The 18440-nt window shown below is 61.0% G+C and overlaps 3 protein-coding genes across 7 annotated transcripts in view; 2 read left to right on the top strand and 1 right to left on the bottom strand.

Annotated features, from left to right (window-relative positions):
• Positions 1 to 988, top strand: part of Styxl1 (serine/threonine/tyrosine interacting-like 1) — a 63811-nt gene extending 62823 nt beyond the window's left edge. For all 4 annotated transcript variants that reach the window (XM_005396809.2, XM_005396808.2, XM_005396807.2 and 1 more), the window contains one exon: positions 736 to 988. In XM_005396809.2, coding sequence (XP_005396866.1) covers positions 736 to 867 — 132 coding nt within the window. In that variant the 3' untranslated portion in view covers positions 868 to 988. The remainder of the gene's footprint in view (positions 1 to 735) is intronic.
• Positions 989 to 2233: 1245 nt separating this feature from the next.
• Positions 2234 to 7838, top strand: Tmem120a (transmembrane protein 120A). Its single transcript, XM_005396805.2, has 12 exons — positions 2234 to 2402; positions 3818 to 3936; positions 4098 to 4214; positions 6071 to 6130; positions 6304 to 6399; positions 6476 to 6565; positions 6693 to 6758; positions 6842 to 6903; positions 7017 to 7109; positions 7222 to 7286; positions 7374 to 7442; positions 7521 to 7838. The coding sequence occupies exons 1-12, from the start codon at positions 2322 to 2324 to the stop codon at positions 7632 to 7634; spliced, it is 1032 nt and encodes a 343-aa protein (XP_005396862.1). The 5' UTR covers positions 2234 to 2321; the 3' UTR covers positions 7635 to 7838.
• A 145-nt stretch (positions 7839 to 7983) lies between these two features.
• Positions 7984 to 18440, bottom strand: part of Por (P450 (cytochrome) oxidoreductase) — a 49932-nt gene continuing 39475 nt past the window's right edge. For both annotated transcript variants that reach the window (XM_005396803.2, XM_013520565.1), the window contains exons 3-16: positions 16632 to 16680; positions 14496 to 14624; positions 13280 to 13429; positions 12575 to 12699; positions 12169 to 12258; positions 11808 to 11906; positions 10725 to 10841; positions 10522 to 10640; positions 9567 to 9748; positions 9334 to 9483; positions 8959 to 9229; positions 8734 to 8879; positions 8566 to 8651; positions 7984 to 8481 (exon numbers count right to left, since the gene is read on the bottom strand). In XM_005396803.2, the coding sequence (XP_005396860.1) occupies positions 8337 to 8481; positions 8566 to 8651; positions 8734 to 8879; positions 8959 to 9229; positions 9334 to 9483; positions 9567 to 9748; positions 10522 to 10640; positions 10725 to 10841; positions 11808 to 11906; positions 12169 to 12258; positions 12575 to 12699; positions 13280 to 13429; positions 14496 to 14624; positions 16632 to 16680 (1858 nt within the window). In that variant the 3' untranslated portion in view covers positions 7984 to 8336. The remainder of the gene's footprint in view (positions 8482 to 8565; positions 8652 to 8733; positions 8880 to 8958; positions 9230 to 9333; positions 9484 to 9566; positions 9749 to 10521; positions 10641 to 10724; positions 10842 to 11807; positions 11907 to 12168; positions 12259 to 12574; positions 12700 to 13279; positions 13430 to 14495; positions 14625 to 16631; positions 16681 to 18440) is intronic.

Here is an 18440-nt window from a genome sequence, read left to right as displayed (position 1 = left end):
CTTTTCCTCTATCCTCAATCCTGGTGTAGACAAGCTGCACACCTGCCTCAGGTAACTGCCCTTCTTGCACCTGGGGTGCACACCTGAAGGAAGGCAGCTCTCATTTCTGTCTTCAGAGAATTTTCCCTGTTCTCTTCCTCTTTCCAGTAATTCATTCAGGCACAATGCAAACCTTTGTTGAAGGCCCGCTCTGTGTGCCAGGCTTGAGCATAGTCTCTTCCTATCCACAGGAGGTTTCACATAGATTTTTGCAATTGTTTTTTCTTCCTCCCTCCCTCTCTCCTTTCTCTCTGTTCCCCCTTCCCCCGCTTCTTTGTTCTTTCCTGGTATATGGGATTGAGCCCAGACCTTCAGCTTGTGCTATATCATCAGCCCTTTTCTGTATTTTTAATTTTGACACAGGGTCTTGCTAGGTTGCCCACACTGGGCTCAAAACATGTTATCCTCCTGCCTCAGCCTCCCAGAGTGCTGAGATGACAAGTGTGTGCCACCATGCCTGGCTTGTCTCAATTTTCACGGGAGCTGTGTGGAACAGGAATGCTTTCTATCTCCCTATTTACAAGCAGGGATGCAGAGGGGCTTGCCCAAGGCAGAACCAGCTCCTGGTGCTCCTTGTCCTAACGACTTCACCCCAGACCACTGCTGTTTATATATGCAGCTCTTGCTCCACACTGTAGGCTGGGGAAAGCACCTACACCCAGTCCTGATGTCTCCTTTGTCCCTCTGCTCTCACAGAGGTCTTGGACCCACGTCAAGAACTGCAAGAACAACATGCGTCCAAATTGGGGCTTGGTGACTCAGCTGTTGGAATGGGAGAAGATTGTCCTTGGAGACTTTGTCACAGACATCTCAGATCCTCTCTACTGATCTCTGCAGCCCCACGATGGGCGCTGAAGAACCTTGCTTGGGGCATCTGGTGGGTAGGGGCCAGGGTGTGTACACAGGCTGTTGGTCTGGAAGCAGAAGGCCCTCGCTGCCACAAACCGCATGTTCTTCCAGTACTGGTTCTTCCTAGGCCTCTTGTTCATTCGACATAGCAGATGCACCTGCTCAGGCTCCTCTGGAACACCCAGACCACCTCTGGGGCCACCTCTGGCTGCTGGCGTGGCTGTCCCACATACCCCGTGACTTGGACCCTCTGGAGCTTGCCTGGGGGTGCTTGCCTGTGGTGTCCACAGGGAGTGTTACAGCGCTTACCCGGGGCAGAAGTCCCCAGAGCTCCTGGAATGAGGCCCCTTGCCCGTTGTGAGGCCCAGTGCTCTGACTGTGCCCCTGGGTCACGGGGTACAGATTTCCTCTCTCTGCCTCCCCTACCCCTTTGCTACCCGGCCTGTTCACCAAGGAGAGATCCCACCTCTCCCACCCGCCACACCCAGGTTTCTAGAAAATTCCTCAGGTCTTAAGATGCACTTCCCTTGAGCTGGCAGTGCTCACAGAACGACTTGGGCATCAGGACCCAGCACAGACAAGGGCATGGGTGGGCAGTGTAGGATGTTGCCCAGTGTGGGAGCTTCCCTAAATTCATCCAGTGACCGTGCCTGCTACCGCCTGGTGGAGGCTGGGACATGCTGAGCCCAGGACTCTGTGGAGGGATGGAGGGGTGTGTGTAGGGGGTCCCCCATCAGAAGGGCAAACCTTCAAGGAGGTGTAGAGTTTTGCCGCAGGAAGAAGAGCTTTTCAGGCAGCGCTGGTGGAGATCAGGGCCTAGGATGGCGGCAGAGGAGGGCTTTGTATGGTGAGGGGCCTCCTGCTAGGCCGGGCAGGGCCCGTGGGAAGTCTTAAGCAGGAGCATGGTGCGACATTAGTGTCGTGTCTTAAGAAGAGCAGTCTGGTGGCTGTGTGAGGGACAGTGGAGGTGGGCCAGGAGGCTGGGAAACCAGAGAAGAGGGCTATAAATCCCAGCCATAGGAGAAGCTTGGAGTCCCTTCCTCGGAGAAGCGTAACTTCTCAAAGACAAGGCTCGGGGAGGGCAGGTGTCACCTCCCTGGGCTTTGGTTTGCCTCCAGCACAGAGGGCTGGGACATTGCCTGCGGCCCCACGTGGTTGGCTCGGCCGGCTTAGGCTCGGAAGCCTCAGTCCCGCCAGCGATCGCAGGGCGAGGTGCCCGGGGCTCACGTGGCCCCGCCCCTGCCCCACCCTGGGTTCTGATTGGCTCCGTCGGGGGGCGGGGCCAGCGCGTGGCCGCGCCAGGGCCTTTCCCGTTGGCGGCGGCGGCTGGAGCCCGGAAGCCGACCGGGGAGGCTGCGGCGCCTCGGGGCGGCCGGGTTTGCGGCGCGGCGCGTCCTCTACTCTGGGCTCCTGCGACCCGTGGGGCGGCAGCCATGCAGCCCCCGCCCCCGGGCCCGCTGGGCGACTGTCTGCGGGACTGGGAGGATCTGCAGCAGGACTTCCACACCATCCAGGTGAGCCCCGCAGCGGTCGCCCATTGGGCCCGAGCCACGACGTCCCTTTGGCCCAGGCTCAAGGGTCGGGCAGCCCGAGGTCAGGCTGGGAGGACATCGGGGTCAGGGATCAGGGATCCTGGGTCCCAGTGTCTGGGCGGCCGACCTGTTTCTCTGCGCGTCCGCTGGGACCCGCACGATGCTGGGCGACCGCGATCACTCTGGGCCTCAGAGCCGAGACCCCACGGGCTCCCTCGCTGGCCCGGGGCGCATCCCAGGCCCCATCCCGGCCCCCATCCTGGTCCGCTCCCTGGAGAGCTGCTGCCTGGGCCCAGGGCTCTGGGTCAGTCACTCCACAAATATGCTTCCCCGCCCTCGGGCAGCGCCTGGCTGGGCGCTGGAAAGCTGGGTTCAGGGAGGTCTCCGGCCCAGATGGGGGCGGGGCCTTTCCCTGAGAGACAGCGTCCATCCCGCCAGAGGAGAGAGGGCTTGACCGGCCAGGCTGCAGCCCTCGGGAGAGGAGCGGGGCCTGGCCCTGATTGAAATGTCCCTGAGGCCACTGGGAAGCTGTAGGACGCCTTAGCTCCATGGGGTTTGTCCGTGGCTGCCCTGTCCCAGGCCAGAAGGGAGGAGGCTGCTGGCTTCCTCCAGGAAGAAGGTGGTGGCTGTGGCTGTGAAGAGATGCCACATCCACATGCCAGCATCTGAGGGGGTGTGGTGGCCCACGGGCTTGAGGAAAGAAAGACCCAGAGTGGATCCCAGGCCCACTGGAGGCTTGGTTAGACCTCTGCCTCCCCTAGTCCACCCCTTCCATGGCGGGACCCCCCACTCCTGCCCAGCCAGCTGCCTTAGTGCTTCCCCCCTGAGTCTCCCAGCCTGGCTGCCGCTGTGCTGGTTTTGGCCCCCTGCCTTGATCTCTCACACTGCCCCTCGCCCAGGCTTCAGGCACTGCCTTTTTGAGGTTCACCCACCAGCGCGGAGTGCTGGAGTTAGCCTCAGGCCAAAGGTGCTGGGGGAGGAAAGGGGATGGGCCTTAGGACAGGAGGCCCTGGAGCTGAAGCCTGATGACCTTTAACCTGGGAGGAAGCATCAGCAAGGCCCGACCAGAAGGCCCTGTGGAGCGCTGAGAGGGCAAGGGTGCTCCAGACAGCAGGCTTGGTCCTGAAGGTGCACCTGCAGGCTTGGAACCCGGACTCAGATAGGACAAAGAGCCCATGTAGGGTAGGGGACAACTGCTAGGTGGCTGGGACTAAGAAACCTTCACAGAGCTCGGTGCTGGTGAGCAGAGCCATAGGGGAAGACATCCAGCTCTGCTCCTCCCTTGGGGAGAGAGCAGCCTCAGGGAGGGCCTGGGTGGGCCCAGCAAGGTCTCCTAGAGCTCACGGCCCATGAGCAGCGGCTCCCCAGCGAGCCCAAGCCTTCTCTGTGTGCCCCAGGAGACACACCGGCAGTACCGCCTGAAGCTGGAGGAGCTGACCAAGCTGCAGACGAACTGCACCAGCTCCATTGCACGGCAGAAGAAGCGCCTCCAGGAGCTGGCACTCGTCCTGAAGAAGTTAGGAGTCCTCTGCTGGGTGTGGGGTGGGAAGCGGGTGCCACCTCAAGGGTGACATGGCGTGGCCTCTCCCATCTCTCGGTCTCCTGTGCCCTTCTGTGCCAGGGGGTCCAGTATGATGCCTCTGACCCACCTGCCCTGACCTTCTGCCCCACCTGCAGATGCAAAGCCTCCCTCCCAGCGGAGGCTGCTGCGGCTGCGCAGGAGCTGGAGACCCAGATGAAGGAGCGGCAAGGCCTCTTCTTCGACATGGAGGCCTACTTGCCCAAGAAGAATGGGTGAGCTTTACCCCAGCTCTCGTCACAGCCCCCGGGGGGAACGGTTCTAGTTCATGGCCCGAGCGATCAGGTGCAGTCCTAACTTTGCGGGACAGCTCACTGTGGGGGAGCCTGGTGGGAAGTGCAGGGAACATTGCGGCTAGTGCACTGACAGTCACCTGACCCAACCCAGGAGGTCAGAGAAAGCTTCTGGGGGCTGCTGAGCTGTGTTCAGGAATAGAGGCAAGCCAGATAGATGCGGGAAAAAGAGGTAATGTCGGTGACTGCACGGGCTCTGGGTGGGCGGTGAGGGGGCAGCGGGACCAGAGCTCACGGAGCTTGTGGTCGGACATGCACTTGGGAAAGCTAGCTGCCCTCCCAGGAGGACGGACAGGGACAGCGCTCAGCCTTAAGCAGAGCAGAACTCCCGAAAGGGAGCTTCTGGAAAGCAAGGAAGAAAGGAGGAGTTGCTTGCGGCTGGGGTCAGATGGCCCAGTGTAGGGACTTGGTGCAGCGGGGAAGGGGCCGCTTCCCAGATCAGGGGACCTTCGAACCGTTGGAGGAAGCAGTCACTGGGGCTGACGGAGGTGCTGAGGGGACACAGCCAATTCTGTGCAGCTCGTCAGAAGCCTGGCTGTGCAGGGAAAGAGGTGCTAGAAAGTAGTCGTCGGAAGTTACTGCTGGGTTGAGGCAGCTTCTGCTTGGTCTGTGTGTTAACTTGCAGGTAGAAAAGGCTGAGAGGAGGGACCAGGCAGGGGCAGAGGATGACAGAGAGAGGTCCTAGGGGTTGGGGGGCACGGGTGGCTTTTCCGGTGCACGAGGCAGAGGCTCAGAGCCTTGAGGATGGTGAGGAGACGAGAATGGTGCTGCCAGGCGGAGGCTGGTGGTGGAGGAGCGTTGCGGAGGGCCTGGGTGCAGCTGAGGCTGCTGCTGGGAATGGGGGAGCCTCCCGTGACCTGGCAGCAGCCCGGGGGTGGAGGCTGGGCCTATGCGGAGAGAGGTTTCCGCCCTCACTGCTTGGGTTGGAGGCTGTGCCCTGTGATCACCTGTGCAGCCTCTGAGGGTCCCCTTGCCACGCTGAGGCTCCATCCCTGGGGCCAGAGTGTGCACAGGGCCATGTGCTGGGAGCACTGCTCGGGAAACATGACTTTGCCGTCAAGTCTTGGGTTTCTGTGGCGGAGAAGGACAAGACAGGCTTGGCTGTGGGAGTGATGGCGGTGTGGGGAGGTCGGGAGTTAAAGGGACTGGGCAGGAGGTGGCCGCGCTGTGAGAGGGCTGGGGACTGGGCTTCAGCAAGGAAAATGGGCCAGAGAGCACAGGGCAGGCGTGGGAGGCCCAAGAGGAGGAGGTCCTTGTGCGGGCAAAAAAGGAGGCTGGACGTGCGGGGTCCCTGCAGCCAGAACCCCGTTTCCAAGGGAGTCCCTGGGCTGGCAAGGAGGGCTGAGGGATGGCTGTGGGTGTGGGGCGCCCAAGAAAACTCGGGGCTGCGCTTCCAGGAATCGTGGTAGCAAGGAATGTGGGGTAGTGCCAGAAGGTGACTTCTGTAGATATGCCATGTCCCCTGCCCAGACCCAGTGAATAACCCGGGATGTAGGGACGGCTTCCAGGAGGATGCCCAGCCGGGCTTCTCCTGAGACACCAAGGTGGGGAAGCCCTCGGTGAGACTTGGCAGCTGGGGATATTGGCTCAGCCTGATCGGGGTTCTGGAGTGCGCAGGGAGAGGCTGGGCGCTAGGCGGGGTTGGACTGCACTCCCCCAAGGTCGGGACCCTATGCCAAGGCCTTTGAAAGGCAGCTGGGTGGAGGGGTGTCCCGTCTCAGGCCTGGCACACTTCTGGCACTCCATGCCTCTCCTCAGCCTGGCCCCCTCTCCCCTAGGTTGTACCTGAGCCTGGTTCTGGGGAATGTCAACGTGACGCTGTTGAGCAAGCAGGCCAAGTATGCGTCGCTGTGGGCTGGGTCTGCCCGGGTTCCCCACCCCTCTCTGCCTTCACTCGGCTCAGCCTTGCGGCTTGGGCTGTTCTCCCACACCGGCCAGTGTCTTCCTGGGGTGGTGGTATGGGAGGGTCGCCCCTGGCAGCCCAGCCCGGCCCATGAGCCTGTGCCTCCAGGTTCGCCTACAAGGACGAGTACGAGAAGTTCAAGCTCTACCTCACTATCATCCTCATCCTCATCTCCTTCAGCTGCCGCTTCCTGTTCAACTCCAGGTGGGTGTCTTCGCTGCTGGGCTCAACCCTGTGCCCCCTCCTGCATCCTCTGATACCAACCGTGTCCCTTCTCCAGGGTGACGGACGCAGCCTTCAACTTCCTGCTGGTCTGGTACTACTGCACGCTCACCATCCGGGAGAGCATCCTCATCAACAATGGCTCCCGGTGCGCAGGCGGATGGGCCAGCTGCTCCCAGGCTTCGGGGCCAGCGCCTGGGCGCCAATGGGTTCTCCCACGCCGGCCCCCTCCCTGTCCCACAGGGGGACTGAGTGACGGTGGCTTCCTCACGCAGGATCAAAGGCTGGTGGGTTTTCCATCACTACGTGTCCACATTCCTGTCGGGGGTCATGCTGACATGGTGAGTGGCCTGGGCTGGTGGGAGCAGCATGGGGCGGAGCCGGTGTCCCAGGTGCCCACAACCTCCCTCCGCCTTCCCCTCAGGCCTGACGGGCTTATGTACCAGAAGTTCCGGAACCAGTTCCTGTCCTTCTCCATGTACCAGAGTGAGTGTCTCGGGCTTCCATGGGCGCTCTGGCTTCTCCCCAGTGGGGGACAGTGACGGGGATAGGGACGGCCCCTCCAGCCCGCTGCTGTTAATGCCCCCGCCCACCCCCAGGCTTCGTGCAGTTCCTGCAGTATTACTACCAAAGCGGCTGTCTGTACCGCCTGCGCGCCCTGGGCGAGCGGCACACCATGGACCTCACTGTGGGTGAGTCGGCTGGGCATGTCCTGCAGCCCCGGAGGTGCCAGGGGCAGCTCTGCCTCCCTCTGCTTGAGCCGCAGTGACTGTGTCCCTGTGTCCCTGGTTACTCTGCCTGCAGAGGGCTTCCAGTCCTGGATGTGGCGGGGCCTCACCTTCCTGCTGCCTTTCCTCTTCTTCGGACATGTAAGTGACGCCCGTGTCCCTGTCCCCTGTGGCTCTGGGCTTGAGCAGGGACCAGGTCCACTGAGGAAAAGTTTCCTGTCCTGTCAGTTCTGGCAGCTTTTTAACGCGCTGACGTTGTTTAACCTGGCCCGAGACCCCCAGTGCAAGGAGTGGCAGGTGAGCCAGGCCAGGAGGGCAGAGGGGCGTGGCCGGGCCCGCCCCACCCGGCCACACCCTAACCCTGGCCTCCCACAGGTGCTCATGTGTGGCCTCCCCTTCCTCCTCCTGTTCCTCGGCAATTTCTTCACCACCCTGCGGGTCGTGCACCAGAAGTTCCACAGCCAGCGGCACGGGGGCAAGAAGGAATGAGCTGGGCCTCTGCCCGTGGCCCCAAAGGGGCCTTTGACCCTGGGTGTGGCGGGAGGGCTGGGCGGCGCCCCTGCGTGCAAGGGAGGGTCCCCTGTTCCCCGGGCTTCGTGGGCTCTGTGGGCCCTGAGGAAGAGCTGGGCTTGGCTCCAGCCTGCAGGAGCTGGGCGCTATGGCCTCAATAAAGAGTGGCATGGAGTGGCTGGACGGATGTGTTCTCCTGGGTGCGAGGGCTTGGTGCCCCCTGCGTGGCACAGGTTCCTGGGGTTCCTGGGCTGTTGGTGTCCATGAAGTCTGAGGGAAGCAGAGCTGGGCAAGGGGCCCCAGGTTTGCTCAAGCAATGCCAGGCAAATACAGAAAACAGAACTTTATTCTACGGGCCAGAGGTTATTTAAAAGTATTTACACTCATTCAAAATCATGTGGTGGGGCCAAGCCCCAGCTCAGCTGAGAAGAGCCCCTTCTGTACAGCTGCCGAGGGCCCGCGGTGTCACTGTGTAGGGGCCCGCGCCCCCTGCCCTGCAGCTGGGCTGCCTAGGGTGGCCAAGTTGGCCCAGGCAGGAGGATGCCACCTCTCGGGCCTGGAGGAGTCTGTCACAGGCCTGCCCCTGGGCCAGGCTGAGCAGAAGCCACCAGGGGCTGGAGGAGGGCGTGAGGACAGATCACAGGTGGCGAGCCGGGTGCGTGCGCAGGCACGTGGCGGCTCCTAGCTCCACACGTCCAGGGAGTAGCGGCCCTTGGTCATCAGCTTCTTGACGTAGTCCACTGCCTGGGCGTGCTCCATGCCCCCAAGCTCAGCCACGATGTCGCAGAAGGCGTTCTGCACATCCCTGGCCATGTTGCGTGCGTCCCTGGGGGCAGGCAGGGGACGGCGGTCAGGCTGGGCAGGGCTCCTGCCAAGGGCAGGCGGCCTGGCGCCCGGCCTCCCCACTCACCCGCAGACATAGATGTGGGCGCCGTCCTCGTGGATCAGCTTCCACAGGTGCTCCCGGTCCCTCTTCAGCAAGTGCTGCACGTAGACCTGGGGGCAAGAGGGCGGCCGGTGAGGGCCTGGCGCCAGACCCTGCCGCTGGCAGCCCCACGCTGCGCCGGCCCTGCCTCACCTTGTGGGCCTGCTCCCGGGAGAAGGCCACGTTGAGCTGGGTCAGGGTGCCGTCCTTGTGGAACTGGGCCAGCTCCTCGCGGTACAGGTAGTCTTCATCTGAGCGGCGGCAGCCGTAGTATAGCAGTGTCTCCCCAACCTCCTTGCCTGGGAGCAGCGGGCAGGGTGAGCTGGACTCCCTGGCGCATGCCCTGTCCCAGTCACCCTGATAGTCACATGCACTTACCCTGCTGCTGCAGCCAGGCCCGCTCCTGGATGAAGCCCATGAAGGGGGCAACCCCAGTGCCAGGGCCCACCATAATGACCGGCGTGGTAGACTTGAAGGGCAGGCGGAACTGAGACTTGCGCACGAACATGGGTACCAGGGCCCGGTGGCCGTTCTCCCCGGCCGGGTCCTTGGCCCGAAGCCAGCTAGTGGCCACGCCCTTGTTGATGCGGCCCGACTTGGTCTCGTACTCCACGACAACGGCGCAGATGTGCACGGAGTTGGGGTGGACCTGGAGGGGGGCCGGCCTGGTCACTCGGGCAGTCACCCCTCTTGCCTACAGCCCCGTGCCCCCCTTCTCAGCAGCTTTCCCACCCAGCGCCCGGCGGCCCCCACCTTGGAGGAGGAGGCGATGGAGTAGTAGCGGGCCTGCAGCCGTGGCAGCAGCTCACACAGGTGGTCGATGGGGGGCCGCAGGGATGGGTAGTCCTGCAGGATGGCCAGGATGTGCCTCCGGGCCTCCACCACCCAGCTCAGGTACAGCTCCTGCCGAAGACACAGGGACATGGAAGGCGTGGGGCCGGGGGCCGGGGCCGGGGCCGGGGGCAGTGGCAGGGGCATAGGCTCACCTTGCCCTCGCCTGAGGACGACGCCATCTTACGCAATTGCTCCTGCTCGGAGGGCTCCGTGGCGTACTGTGCCAGTTCGTAGAGCACATTGGTGCGCGGCGGGTTGGTGATGTCCAGGTAGTAGGTGAGGGCCGTGCGGTAGGTGGTGGGGCAGGGGAACGGGTGCTTCTTGTTGGACTCCTCTGTGGGGAGGGAGGCCAGGTGGGGTGAGTGGCCACCCCAAGAGGGAGCCCCTGGCCTGTGCTGCAGGGAGCAGGCGCTCAGCGGCACAGCAAGCTGAGCTAGGTGCCCTCTTTGGTGCCTCCTGGGCCCTGTGCGAAGCTTGGCGCTTCTCTGCCCGGAGGCTTCAAGCCAGACAGGAAGTCTGTGTCAGTGGGATGGCGCCAAGCACCAACGTGCCTCAATGAGGCACGAGGCATGTGGGGCCTCTCAGGGCTTAAGAAAAAGGGGTCCCTTTTCCTGTGTTCCATGGGAGCGGATTCTGAAACGGGGGGGACAGGAAGCCCCGGCATGGGCCACCCAGGACGTGAGTGAGCAGGGCCAGGGTGGGGGCAGGCAGGGTTCACAGCAAGAACCTCAGGCCGGGCAGCCCCACATCTCATGCTTGGTGCCGAGTGCCCCGAGAGGACCCGGAAGAGGGGCTGGCGGTCTCCAGCCCCTGCCTTTGCCAGCAAGGAGTGGGGTCCAGGAGCAGGGGAGTGGCAGGTGGATGTGGAGCCCGGCCTGAGCTGAGGGCTCGGCCTCCAGAGGCCGGGCACCTCCCTAGCAGCTTTGGGGAGCTCATGCACCCCTTCCCCAACTGTGACAGCAATGGGGGTGCAGATCCTGCAGCCATGCAGCCTCCTCCAGTGTTGGGGCTGCAGGGTCCTGCTGGAAGGGCCTCAGCTCCTTGCTACAGGCCTGAGCAGAAGCCCCGCCTGGGGCCTGGCCAAGGGGGCTCCATTCTGGGACTCACCGTCCAGGTTTTTCAGGGACATAACCGTATCCAGGTCGGCTCCCAGGATCTTCCCAAGCTGGTTGACAAGGTTGGAGTCGTTGGCTGGGTAAACGGCCACATGGTCCCCAGATTCATACCTAGAGGGAGACGCAGGCTCAGGAGGGCTCTGCTCAGGAGGGGTGCTGGAGTGAGCAGCTGGGGAGGAAGCAGGCTGCAGGTACCTGATTTTGGAGTCTGAGATGTCCAATTCTAGGTGCATGAGGTGTCGCTCAGTTCCCTGGTTCAGCTTCCGGTTGGTGGTGACCGCAGCCAAGAACGGATTCTTGGCATCGAAGGGACTGGGTGGGGAGAAGAGAAGCCCCATGATTGGCCGGATCTCTGATCTGAATCTCCCTGTCCCCAGGGGACCCTCTGGTTACACGGAACATGGAACCAGAGTTAGCCGGGGCCCCTCTGGGCCTCCAAGAAACCTCACTAGTTATGTCACGGACTCCCTCAGCCTGGCCAGTCAGTACTCAGCCCGGGTGAAAGAGTGGGCAGGGCTCAGGGATCAGCGTCCCCACTGACAGATGAAGAAACTGGCCAAGCCCTGGAACGGCTGTGAGGCCACCCTGCTCTGCACGCAGGCGGCCGAGAGCAGAGGACGCCATGCTGGAGAGGGCCATTCTTCCAGACGGTGCGCCCTCCTGCCCGCCATAGATGCCAGGACCGCACCAGGGTCAGGAGGCTCCAGGGTGCAGGTTCTGACCCAGCTGGGCTATCTCCACTGGAGTAGCCACAGCAAGGCTGCTGGGCTTGACTCTGTGGCACCAGGACACGTGGGCAGCTCTAGCAGGAATGTGGGTGGCACCCTGGGTACAAGGAGCCCAAGGAAGGAACATTATGTTTTTGGAGAAGGAAGTCCACACATGGAGGTGGATTATAAGCAAATGAGCCCTTCTGCCAAAGTTTAACCTAGATATGGCATTGACCTTGCCGTCCTTGACCAACTGTTGGGCACCAGGGCGTTACAGAGTAAGATCGCAAAGTGAATGAGGCACAAACTGGGCAAAGTCTCCCCAGACTGCCCTGTGCTCCACCGAGGCAGGGCCCCTGGGGCTCTGGCTGCAGCCCCCGCCTGACTCGCAGGCACTTCTCTCTCTGCGCTGGGCCTCACGTCCTCCTGGGCAGTGGACGTGAAAACGTGGGTGCCCCACTGCACCCATTCATGGGATGACCCTGCAGGGGCTACACGGCTGCCTGAGGGGTGGGGCACCAAGGGCCACAGAGCCACGGGCCCCACCTGCCCCCGCTCCCATACTCACGGTTTCTGATTCTCGTAGCTCTTCAGACGGCCCATCTCGCCCGTGTACACCTTGGCTAGGTCGATGTCAGCATGCAGCACGAGCTCATACTGGCGAATGCTGCAGAGGGGAGACCGGGCGTGGGGTTGGAGGGCTGGGGGAGCTGCAGGGGTCAGTGCTGGTGGGGACAGAGGCGGCACACGGGTGAGGACAGGTGTCCTATCCTTCTGGTGACTCCAGGCAGGAACTGAAGACCTTGCCCTGACCCCAGGTACCCTCAGGCCCCCACACGCCTGACCCCTCCTCACCACGTCTCCAGGGCCACCCCAGGCCAGGTCTTTGGATGGCTGCTGGGCACAGGCCCCGAGGCCTCCCCACTCACCTGGACTCCTCTCCAGTGGCCTCCACCCCGAAGAACTCGCACACAGCCGGCCAGAACTGCTCTCGCCACGTGATGAAGTCCTCCTCCAGGCTGGGGTGAGGGGAGGATGAGCCGGCGCCAGGGCCAGGCCAGTCTGGCCCCTCTCCCTGGGAGACCCCCACCCTGACAGCCACCCCCGTGTTCCCAGCTCACTCCCCTGTGGCCACTCAGCAGCATCTATGTCAGCCACAGGGGCTCCCGGGTCTGAGCGGGGCCTGGCAGTGGAGGATGTGGAAGGAGGCGGAACCGCTCGTCCCAGATGCAGCTGACAGAGGTTTGTGCCCTGCCTGGGTCCCACACCGCTCATCCCGGGGCTCCTCCTGTGGCGCAGGCTGGGCCCACGGGCAGCTGGGCGTGGGGCACTCACTTCCCGTCGTCGTCTCCTAGGCCCAGCTCGAAGATGCGCTGCGCGCCAAGCTGCTCCAGCCGCTGGTCCACGTACTTGCCCATGGCGTTGAAGTGCTCATAGGTCTTGTTCCCGAGGCCAAACACCTATGTGGACAGACAGGCGGCTCTGGGCCTGCCTCTGGCCTCTGGGCTCCCAGTGGGACCTGCTATGGGTGGTGCCCCGCAGTGCTGGCTGAGCCACAAGGCAGCTCTTCGAGGCATCTGCACCCATCGAGGGCCCTGGCACTGTAACAACACTGAGTCTCGTCTGGTGCCTGAAGTGGCTTTGCTTAGGTGGCCTGCAGCCTGCAGGTGGCCCTCTCCACAGCTGTCCTTGCAGCCTGGATTCCAAGGGACAGTGCACCCCGCCCACCCCGCCCTCCCTGCCAGCCAGGTCTCTCTCCATCACCCGCCACACCTTCCTGCCTTTAGTCTCCCGGAACTAATGTCCCTGGGCTAGGGCTGGCTGCGGACTCGGGAGGGCGGGTGCTCACGGTGCTAGGGCCCAGGGCAGCAGAGGACACAGGCATGAGCAGCGTGTCCCGGAGGCCCTCTCTGGAAGCCACCTTGCCCCATAAGGACCTATGGGGGAAGCAGCAGGAGGGTGTCCTTGCAGGCATGAGGATCTGGGGTGCAGAGGAGCGTGTGGGCCACAGTGCACCCACGGGGGCTGTGGGAGACTCACCGCGTACTTGACACCAGAGAGGTCGAGGTCGGTCTCTTGCAGCCAATCGTAGAAGTCCTGGGCGTTGTCGGTGGGGTCCCCCTCACCGTAGGTGGCCATGCAGAAAACCACCAGCGAGTTGTCTATCTCCGGCAGGCTGCTCAGGTCGGCCTGGAAGGACAGGGAGGGCCGATGCCACCATAATGGCCTGCGCTGGGTCAGGCCCACAGTGGTGCCAGGGCAGCGGCAGTGAGACCAGCCTGGCCCAGGGCAGCTCCCAGCGGATGCCAGGGGTTGTGGGGTCAGAGAGGGAACAACTGTCTGAGAGTGGCACTGAGGGGTTAAGGACGGCTGAGGGGCTGGCGCTGGGCCAGGTGAACAGGACAGTGAGATGTCTGTCGGGTGGGCAGGGGAGCAGAGGCAGGGGACAGTGGCCTCCTTGGAGATCAGTGGACGTGGTGGACGCAGGCCCATTTCTCATACGGGCGATGGCAATCAGGGGAGCGGATGGGGAAGACGCGCCTGTGAGGCGAGCTGAGGATGGGGCTAGAGCCACAGGGAGGTCCCTGCAGCTGGCCCTGCGAGGGCAGCTAGGACCCTGCACAGGACTCTCTGCGGGACATGCTAGGGATCAAAGCCCTTCCCCGCCCACGGCCTGCTGTTCGTCACCAGCCCTCCCAGCCCAGGAACAGGCCAGCAGGCTGCCGTGAGTTCCCTGTGCCGTGCAGTCACTCGGTGTGAGAGAAGCACCCCTGGGGATCGGCCGGGTCCCGAGGCAGCGGTCGGGACTCTAGTGTCCGGGGCTCTGTCCCGTGGTGGCCAGGGCGAGCAACGCAGCGTGGCTGAGGGGCGGGGAATGCAGTCCCAGCCTGTGGCTTCTGCCTGGACTCTCCCGTTCTCCCGGCCACTCCCTGCCCCGTCTCCCCTCAGTTCCTGTCCCACTCCTGCTCCACCTGTTCACAGCAGCTTGGCACAAGGCCAGCTAGAGGGCTCTTGGAGATGACCCCTTCATGGGCAGGGGCTGCCCAGGGTCCCCCACTGCGGTGCCGGGGCAGACGCCCGAGTGCGCAGGGCTGGCGTGGCTGGGTCTGGGAAGAAGACTGGCGGCGGCTGCCACACCAGTAACTGGGGCACCTGTTCCCATCTGTTCCTTTGGCGAGTTCCGCTCTTTGGCCTCTCCACGGCCCACTGCGGAAGGACTTCGGGACTCCACAGGCAGGCCGGGGCGGGCACTTACCAGGTCGTACTCCTCGGGGTCCGCCGCCATGCCCCGCATGCCGTAGCGGTGGGCGTCCTTGGACAGGCGGTTGGCGAACTCCTCGGCGGTGCCCGTCTGAGAGCCGTAGAACACGATGATGTTCCTCCCCTAGGGAAGGCAGGCACGGGGCTCAGGGACGGGAGGTGGTCCCCAAGGGAGCTCAGCCTCAAGGCCTGTCCAAGCCACTCTGGGGCCGGCATCCCACTGTCGTAGCCATTGCGGTGGAGAAGGACACACTCACCCCAGGACGCCAGCCACAGCCACCAAGGCAATCACAGACACACTGCTCAGGATTGCACTCTGACACACTTTTAAATAACATGGGGAAAATACAACGTAATGTTAAGTAAAAAAGGAAGGTAACCAACAATTATGCCTAGTGTAAGCCAGTGTGTGTGTACAGGAGAGAGAGAGCGCTGAGGGGTTTGGTTCTAGGCCCCCACACGGATACCAGCTCCACAGCCCTGAGCGCCCCGTACGGATCCGTGCGGTGTACAGTGCGTAGCCGGCACAGCGTCCTACGGTATGCTGTGTGAAATCCCAATCCCCTTGGGGACTTGTGACAGCCAACGGGAGGTAAGTGCTACGAAGAGAGCTGGGATGCTGCGTTGTCTGGGGAATAAAGACAAGGAGAAAAGCCTGCACATGCTGGCTGAGACTGTAGATGTGGAAGCCGAGGATGCAGACACAGACGCACAGGCAGGAGGAGCAGCTCAGCAAGGGGCCCTGCCTGGCGCGCACAGGCCTAGGTTTCCCGCCCAGCACCCAACGTGAATAAATAAGCACATTGTGGTGACTGCTGGGAACTGTGAATATACTAAAAAACTCTGAGGTACAGACTTCAAAATGGGTAACTGTACGGCGTATAAGCTATATCTCAACAAAGCTATTATCCAAAGTAAATAAATATACACAAAATATATGCAGGAAACCTTTGAAAAATAACAGCAATAGGGTGGATAGACAGGGTCCAGCACTGCTAGGCTGCCAACGTATAAAACTTCAATTATAAACCATATGGTGCTGAATGTAAACAGACGGCTAGATCAAGGAAATAAAAAAACAGACCCAAGCATAGATGGGAATTAAGTGTATGATACAGAAGGCATTTCAAACTGGAGGCAGGAGAGATGGGTTCTAGTACATGGTTATTTAGACAGCTGTGTGGAAAAGTAGACTGGCCACTTCAGGAGGCTGAGGCAGGAGGACTGCAAGTTCAAGTTTCGCCCAGGCATCTTAGTGAGACTCTGTCTTAAAATAAAAAGGGCCAGGGTTGGAGCTCAGTGCAAAGGCCCTGGGCTCAGTCCTCAGTACCACACACACAGTGTAGACTGCATCCATATCTCTTGTCTTACACCAGAATGAATTCCCAATGTATGAAATTTTAGGTATGAAAAACCATAAAAAGTGCTATAAGAAAAATGGATGAATACCTTTATCTCTTTAGTGGGAGGAGGGCCTTTCAAAGTGTGATGACACAGAAGTCATAAAAAGAATAAAACTTTTACATAGTAAAATACACAAAACTATGACAAGCCAAGTCAAAGGCAAACTACTAAGAGACAAAATATTTTCAACTCACACCACAGTCAAGGGGTTAATCTTCCTAACACTCTTAAGGAGTCCTTAGAGAAAAGCCAATCTTAACAGGAAAAAAAAAAAAAGAGGACAAAGAATCTATCAAAAAGGAAAAAAAGAAAAAAAGACATCTAAGTCATGAAAATCTACTTACTCCTACTCACAAGAAAAAAGCAAATCTGAGCCACACTGAAATGTCATTTTAATCTAAACTCTGATAACAAGAGCAGTGTCTATTCTAATGCTTTGCTTTGTTCAAGACGTAAAGGTTCACAGGCTGGGTGGTGGCGGCTGAGGCAGGAGGATCGTTGGGAGTTCGAGGCCAGCCTGGCTACAAAGTGAGCTCAAGGCCCGCCTGAACTGCACAGTGAAACCCCGTCTCAAAAAGACCAAAACAAACGAAAGAAAAGGTTCACAAAGCCCAGAGCCAGTGCTCCCGGGGAGAGCAGAGCCCTGGGGGCCTGGCAGAGGCGCAGGCGCACTGGGCCCAAGTGGCCCCATCCGGGACTCAATGAGAAGAGCGGAAACAGAACTCACCGTTTTCTTCATCTTTTCCACGAAGCTGCTCTCTTTGACAGAGGAGGTCCTGCAAAACAAGTGTCCAATGGCATGGGCTGCACCGTCACGGGATAGAGGTCTCCCACACAGCACGGTGGGGACACTTCCGCTGTGCTCCACCGCTCCCCAGCGGCTAAGCTAAGCCAGCGTCTGCCTCTACTGCAGCCCTGGGACTCCCGCCCCCAGGCAGATGAGAACCTGCTTCCCTCCAACAAAAGTCAGGCTTGTCACGGCCCTCTCCTCCAGTCCACACTCAGAAGGACCCTCGGCCTAGTCTCACCTCTGCCTGTAACCTGCCTCACCCAGCCCCTGCCTCACACAGCCATGGGGTCCCGCCCTGCCTTCCCCTACTCTAAAGCCTTCAGTGGCTTCCACAGAATCGGTCCACAGCCTCACGGGCCACTGCCCACCACCAACCTTGCTCATCCCTCCCTCAGTCACAGTCCTTGGGACTGAACGTTTCGGCCTTTGCTCCATTCTTCAGCTCCACCCTCCAGAGCCTCAGACCCCCGCTCTACTCCCTGGATGAGACCCACCGGGCTGGATATTGCAGCCGTGCACCCTGTGGCAGGGGCAGAGCAAAGAGGACAGAGGACCTGGTCCGTCCCAGTTGATGCTGGGATATCTTCCTTCTTGAGATCCCCTTCGGTCCCCTTTCTCTGTCCCTTCCAGGGCACAGCTGGCAATCAGCCTCAGGATCAGCTGGGACTGACCAGGTCCTCTGTCCTTGCTTCCCTCTGCCCTGCTGCAGGGTGCAGGGTTACTATATCCAGCCCAGTGGGTCTCATCCAGGGCTCAGACCAGGCAAGGCTGAATCCTGGCCTGAGACAGCATGATGGGAAACATCTTTCTCTAGTGGCAAACCATGAGGACATCTGAAATAAAGCCATTCTGAATCAAGTGACAGGTCTGAACAGTAAATTATGGTTGCTTTCATTTAAGCCAGGCATGGTGGCACCTGCCTGTAATCCTAGTACCCGGGAAGCTGAGGCAGGAGGGCTGTAAGTTGGATGTCAACCTTGGCTACATAGCAAGTTCAAGGCTAGCCTAGACAAGATAGCAAGAGACAGTCTCCAAAAAAAGAACAAAATGCAAGCCACAGCAAGGGATATGTACCTGCAACACACATGTATCAGACAAAGGATGTGGGTGGAGAACATAAGAAATCTCTACAAATAATCAGAAGAAGACAAATAACCTAACAGGAAACTGTCCGGCCTTGAACAGTCCTTTCTAGAGGACGCCTCTAAATGCACAGAGCACACCTGGGAAGGCTGTCCACATTATTAGTTCCCAGGGAACGGGAAGCTAAGAGCGTGATGAGACAGGTCACATACCCAGCAGAATGGCTGAAACGGACAAGACTGGCGAAGCTAGGGGGCAAATGCGACTCCCTGTGGGTGACAGTGGGGCAGGAGCAGCCACGCTGGCACACTGCATGGCAGGACCTTCTACAGCAGGACCGGAGCTGAGCCTGGAACCCCGCAACTCTCCCTGGCATCCCCAGAGTACACGCCCACACCCGGGCACCAGAGACACGCAGGGGCCCACGGGGACACACTATGCAGGACAGCGCCCTCGGCCAGGCCTGCGCCGCACGCGTGCAGAGGGGATGAGCTACCAGGACCCACGCCAGAGGGAGGGACTACATGGGGCGAGGGAAGCTGGGGAGAGCGCGCTGGCCTGAGTCTCACGTGACCTTCAGACGAGGAACCCACCTAGGGACAGAGGTCAGGGCAGCGGTCACCCCCGAGGGGCGGGGGACGACAGCAGAGGTACCGGGAGGAC

Source organism: Chinchilla lanigera, unplaced genomic scaffold (assembly GCF_000276665.1).
Source record: "Chinchilla lanigera isolate Chin_1 unplaced genomic scaffold, ChiLan1.0 scaffold00055, whole genome shotgun sequence".
Classification (NCBI taxonomy): domain Eukaryota; kingdom Metazoa; phylum Chordata; class Mammalia; order Rodentia; family Chinchillidae; genus Chinchilla; species Chinchilla lanigera.
Note: the sequence above shows the minus strand (reverse complement) of the source record. Positions and strands in the feature narration are given on the sequence as shown.

Coding starts and splice junctions, on each gene's coding strand:
- Tmem120a (XM_005396805.2), top strand. CDS start 2,322: ATGCAGCCCCCGCCCCCGGGCCCGCTGGGCGACTGTCTGCGGGACTGG. Junction 7,287..7,373: donor CTTTCCTCTTCTTCGGACAT/GTAAGTGACGCC, acceptor CTGTCCTGTCAG/TTCTGGCAGCTTTTTAACGC. Junction 7,443..7,520: donor CCCAGTGCAAGGAGTGGCAG/GTGAGCCAGGCC, acceptor GGCCTCCCACAG/GTGCTCATGTGTGGCCTCCC.